The sequence below is a fragment of the Quercus robur genome, chromosome 8 (genome assembly GCF_932294415.1).
Source record: "Quercus robur chromosome 8, dhQueRobu3.1, whole genome shotgun sequence".
Taxonomy (NCBI): domain Eukaryota; kingdom Viridiplantae; phylum Streptophyta; class Magnoliopsida; order Fagales; family Fagaceae; genus Quercus; species Quercus robur.
Window position 1 is genome coordinate 23,793,531 of NC_065541.1, and position 6,140 is coordinate 23,799,670.

Here is a 6,140-nt window from a genome sequence, read left to right on the forward strand (position 1 = left end):
GACTGATACTTGTCCCATCAGCCCATATCCAGAGTGGTTGGGGGTGGTTGTAAAAGCTGGAGAGTATGGCTCTATCAGGAGCAGAGTATTGAATGGCAGTAAGGGCAGCTTTCCCTGGTTGTTACACTTTCCAGCGTATCCTTCTCTATTGACCTAGATATTTTTAGATTTTTTTCAAACTGCTCCTATACCGTTTTTGCCCTTCCTTTCAGTGAGACCTCGGACATGCCGAGGACTCCTTTCAGTGAGACCTCGGACATGCCGAGGACTAAATCGTCATCGGCTGTGCCCCAAGACTATTTTGTACTCGTATTACCGAGCCTGGGCTATAACCTTCCTCGGCTCGGGCCTTGGGCCCCAATGAATAAACGGGCCAAGGCCTCAAATCATTGGGCCCCACAATATGAATTATAAAAATTTATTGAAAAAATTATGAAAATTCATTTTTTTACAAGATATAAACCATGTATACACAACTAATTGACCCAATCTGACCCATGTGAATCAAGTTGGGTTGATTTTCACAAATTTGAGGGGTTTGAAATTTCTCAATCCGACATAATTGGGTTGGATTGAAGAAAATTCCAATCTGACCCATGTAGACATGTAATTATTGATACTTATATGATAGTTATTGATATTCAATAAAATTTGATATGGGTCAGAATAAGAGACATACACTGCATCTTGAAAAAATTGAATTCTTCTATCTTGGATAAAAAAAAAAAAAAAAAAATTGAATTCCATAGAAATTATGGTATATAATATAAGCTGTCACTTATCAAAAAAATGGTGTATAAGGAGTCAAAGAAAAAAGTGATTTCCGTAGAATTAAGGGTGACTCGATATCCTTAATAAATAAATAAAAATCACATGTGAGAATCGAAATGCCAAAATAGTCAAGAGTGGAAGATAATACTTGGCCACCAACATATTTTCCATGTCGCAAGCCTGCCAAACAAAAACAAAATGATTGGACAGTGAGTGCACGCGCAAAGTGTAAACGTGGGGGTGGTGGGAGTGGGGCAATATCTTTTTCCTCGTTAGACCGCACCAAACATGTCCAACTCCAACACTCCAACCTAATGAAAACCCCACCACCTCACACTAATAATTATTACTAATATTTTGTAGAAAACAAACAGGCAAATTATGTAGGTATTGAATATTAGAGACTGAGAGGAGAGACAATGTGTGACTTGTAAACTGTGAAGCAAAAACCAAAAGAAAAATTAAAAATTAAAAACCCAAAAGAAAATTTGTCCAAAAGTCAGCTCTTGCGTCTTCAGTTTCAAAAATGACTTGCCTCCCCAACTGTTTATCCATTAAAAATATAGATTCTCAACCAAGATAAGGAACTTTCCTTTTCTATATCAGAAAATTGCACTCTCACATGACACTGTACAGTTTTCGTATTACTATTCCTTGATTTGAAATATCTATAGCTCTTTTTTCTTCCTCTAGATTCTGTCATCTTTTTAGACTTTGAATATCAGTGAGACTCTGAGAGAGAGAGAGAGAGAGAGACGTGTCTCGTTTTGAATTTGGTGCAGCTAATTTGAGGAAAAAGTGTCTACAGTGTTGAGTTTACAGGTTACTGTTTCTTCACTTCCAAGTGATGTTAAATGTTAATGAAGTTCAGATTTTTATGGTTTTCACTGGTGGGGCTTTCTTTGGGTTCTTCATGGGTGTACTAGCTTAGTTAAAGTTTCTTCCTTTTTCCCAACTTCTGTCGTCTCTTCTGCTTGAGTGACTGAAATCTATGATCTTGGGATCTGATATCAGTGTTTTATTTGGTTTTACAACTGGTATTGTAGCTTGACTTGCAAGTTGTTCTTTTGCGGCTCCTTTAGTGTATTTGGAGGTGGGTTTTAAGTTTCTTCAAAGTGGTTTTTTTTCATTCTCTCTCTTCATGGGGTGCTAGTGTTAGTGTTACTCTGTTGCTTGTTCAGCAAAATAAGTTGTTGGGTTCTTGATTTTTGGTCAAGGGTTTTGATTTCTGGTGGGGACTGGGGATCTCAGTGCTTCTACTTGGTATTTATTATTGCTTCACTTTTTAATAATGGTCACTGTTAATTGCTTCACTTGCAAGCTGTTGTTAGTTGGTCTTTTTGTGGTTTCATAGGTGTTTTGGGATGTGGGTATTTAAGGTGCTTCACTTGAACGTTTCTTCTTCTGGGCAGTGTTTGTTTTGCACTTTCACATTGAAGTTGGTTTCTGAGTTCCTAAATTTACTGGTCTAGGGATTTGATTTCTGGTGGGGATTGGTGATCTCAATTGTCTTGTAACTTTTGCTTAATTTGCAAGCTGCAAGTTGGGTCCTTTTATCTTTTTTGGTGGAGGTATTTGCATGTGGGTATCCAAGTTTCTTCATTTGGATTCTTCTTAGCTTCTGAAAAGCAGCGCATGCACAACAATAGCAAATTCAGTTAAGTTTATGGGAGCATTGGTCTTGATTTGAGCTGGAAAATCTCCTTTGGTTTCAGCAATGGTGGTGCTGGAGCTTGTTGCAATGACTTTCCTCAAATGGGTATTCTTGGCTTGCTTTCTTTGTTCATGTTTGGGTCTGAAAACCCCAGCCTCATCCTGTAATCCAAATGATCTGTTGGCGCTCAAGGACTTTGCAGGAAACCTCACAAATGGGTCCATTGTCACATCCTGGACCAGTGCATCTATTTGCTGCAGATGGGATGGTGTTGTCTGTGAGAATGTGAAGAATAGTAGCTCAGTTACCAGTAGAGTGACCAAGTTGCTTCTCTCCAGAAAGGGTCTCAAAGGGATAATTTCACACTCTTTGGGTCGACTGGACCATCTGAAATTTCTCGATCTTTCAAGCAATCATCTAAATGGTGAATTGCCTGCAGAGCTCTCAAACTTGAAGCAGCTGGAAGTTCTTGATTTGAGCTATAACATGCTATCAGGACCAGTTTCGAAGGCACTTTCCGGTCTTGAATCCATTCAAACACTGAATATCTCTAGCAACTTATTCAATGAGAGTTTGCGCGAGCTCGGGGGATTGCCAAATATTGTTGTGTTCAACATTAGCAACAATTCATTCACTGGTGGGTTTGATTCTCACATTTGCAATTCCTCAAGTGGGATTCAGATTCTTGATGTGTCTGTGAACCGTTTGATGGGCGGTCTTGAAGGCTTGGATAATTGCAGCATCTCTCTCCAACAATTACATGTGGATTTCAATTCACTTTCAGGGCCTCTTCCTGATTCTTTGTATTCTATGTCAGCTTTGGAGCAACTCTCAGTCTCTGGAAACAATTTCTCTGGCCAGTTAAGCATGGAATTGAGTAAGCTCTCTAGCCTTAAAACCTTAGTCATTTCTGGAAACCATTTTTCAGGTGAACTGCCTAATGTGTTTGGGAACCTCACAAAACTAGAACTATTAGTTGCACACACAAATTCATTTTCTGGTATATTGCCATCTACCCTTGCAATTTGCTCAAAGCTTCGAGTGCTTGATCTTCGTAACAATTCGATAACGGGCCTTATTCATCTTAATTTCGCTGGGTTGCCCAACCTCTGCCAACTTGATCTTGCCAGTAATCGGTTTTATGGGCCTCTTCTTCCAAATACCCTATCTAATTGCCGTGAATTGAAAATTTTGAGCCTTGCTAAGAATGAATTGACTGGCCAAATCCCTGAAGATTTTTCAAAGCTTACATCATTGTTGTCCCTTTCATTGTCAAACAACAGCTTTGTGAACCTAACTGGGGCACTATCTGTGCTTCAGCAATGCCAAAATCTCACCACTCTTGTTCTTGCAAAGAATTTTTATGGCGAGGAAATTCCTCAAAATATGAGTGGGTTCAAGAGTTTGATGGTTTTCGCTATTGGAAGTTGTGCTTTGAAAGGCCAAATCCCAGGTTGGCTATTGAGTTGTAGGCAGTTGCGAGTCCTGGATTTGTCTTGGAATCACTTGGATGGCAGTATCCCCAATTGGATTGGTCAGATGGAAAGTTTGTTTTACTTGGACTTCTCAAATAACTCTCTCACAGGTGAAATCCCGAAGAGTTTGACAGAGCTAAAGAGCCTCATTTTTTTAAATGGAAGTTCATCAAATCTTACTGCTTCAGCTGGGATTCCACTATACGTTAAGCGAAACCGGAGTGCTAATGGTCTGCAATACAACCAGGCCTCAAGTTTCCCACCTGCAATATACCTGAGCAATAACAGAATAAGTGGAATAATATCGCCTGAAATTGGGCGATTAAAAGAACTGCATGTGTTAGATTTGAGCAGGAACAACATGACTGGAACCATCCCTAGCTCCATTGCAGAGATGAGCAACTTGGAATTGTTGGATTTATCGTATAATAATCTTTCTGGATCCATCCCCCTGTCATTTAGCAAGCTAACATTCTTGTCAAAGTTTAGCGTGGCATATAATCACTTGTATGGAGCAATTCCAACTGGGGGACAGTTCTCAAGCTTTCCAAGCTCCAGCTTTGAGGGCAACCTGGGACTTTGTGGGCAGGTAGATTCGCCATGTGATCTCGGTGGCCATACAGGGCTAAGACCTGCTATTTCATCTGGCTCAAATGGTAAATTTGGTCGAAACAGCATCTTCGGCATAACAATCAGCATAGGTGTTGGAGTTGCTGTGCTACTTGCAATTGCACTGCTTAAAATGTCCAGGCAGAATGTGGGAGATCCAGTTAATAACTTTGATGAGGAACTCAGCCGGCCACACAGGTTATCTGAAGCCCTTGGATCTTCGAAGCTGGTGCTCTTTCAGAATTCAGATTGTAAAGATCTCACAGTCACAGAGTTGTTAAAATCTACAAACAATTTCAACCAAGCGAACATAATTGGTTGTGGTGGATTTGGTCTGGTTTACAAAGCCAACTTTCCTAATGGGACAAAAGCTGCAATCAAGAGACTTTCTGGGGATTGTGGTCAGATGGAACGTGAATTCCAAGCTGAAGTGGAAGCCCTCTCAAGAGCTCAGCATAAGAACCTTGTTGCTCTTCAAGGTTATTGTCGATATGGTAATGACAGGTTGTTAATTTACTCCTACATGGAGAATGGAAGCTTGGATTATTGGCTTCATGAGAATGTTGATGGGGTTTCACTCTTAAAATGGGACGCAAGACTCAAGATAGCACAAGGCGCAGCTCGTGGGTTGGCTTACTTGCACAAGGGTTGTGAGCCAAACATAGTCCACCGAGACATAAAATCCAGCAACATTCTTTTGGATGAAATTTTTGAAGCTCATTTGGCTGATTTTGGTCTCTCCAGGCTATTGCAACCGTACGATACTCATGTCACAACAGATTTGGTTGGTACCTTGGGCTATATTCCGCCTGAATATAGTCAGACTTTAACGGCAACTATCAGGGGTGATGTCTATAGTTTCGGGGTTGTTCTTCTCGAGCTTCTTACTGGTAAAAGGCCCGTCGAAGTTTGCAAAGGCAAAAACTGCAGGGATTTGGTTTCTTGGGTGTTTCAGATGAAATCTGAGAAGAGGGAGGAAGAAATTATAGATTCAGCAATATGGGATAAGGATCATGAGAAGCAGCTCTTAGAAGTGCTTGGTATTGCCTGTAAATGTTTAGACCGAGATCCACGACAAAGGCCCTCTATTGAGCAAGTTGTTTTGTGGCTCAACGGTGTTGGATATAAAGAAGCACAACAATGAACTTAATTGCTTCTCTTATGGATCTAATTTTCTGTCGCGGTTGCCAGGAAAAATGGAGGGTATACCTGTAAAGAAAGGTTATCTTGAGTTTTTGAAGGTTTGGAATTGGGGTGAGTTTCAACAAGTGACTGGTTTCTTATCAAATACAGCCGTATGTACTGTATACTGACAGATGAACTTTGTATACATAGGCTATTTGGCCATTTCTTTTGCTGGAAAATAAGTATTCATGTAATGTATCAATTCTTCTCTGATTAATTCCAGATGTTTTCCAATGCGTTGCAAAAATGAAAATATCGATTATGCTACACAGCAAATCAAGATTAATTCGATTCTCAAAAAAAAAAAAAAAAAAATCATAATTTTTCTCTTCTAGAACAAACATCATATTAATGATGATCTAAGAAGCATGGACATGGGTACTGGTACATACTCGGCGGCACAAGTAATTTCTGAAAAATTATAACAAAAAATAACTAGTATGATA

General features: G+C 39.8%; 1 protein-coding gene across 1 annotated transcript; it reads left to right on the forward strand.

Annotated features, from left to right (window-relative positions):
• The first annotated feature begins 1,260 nt into the window (after window positions 1-1,260).
• Window positions 1,261-5,928, forward strand: LOC126695043 (phytosulfokine receptor 2). The gene has a single exon (XM_050391651.1). It carries the CDS (start codon window positions 2,489-2,491, stop codon window positions 5,651-5,653), a length of 3,165 nt encoding a protein of 1,054 aa, XP_050247608.1. The 5' UTR covers window positions 1,261-2,488; the 3' UTR covers window positions 5,654-5,928.
• The last annotated feature ends 212 nt before the right edge of the window (window positions 5,929-6,140 follow it).

Excerpts from the sequence above, each read along its gene's own strand:
- LOC126695043 (XM_050391651.1), top strand. The coding sequence starts at position 2,489 with ATGGTGGTGCTGGAGCTTGTTGCAATGACTTTCCTCAAATGGGTATTC.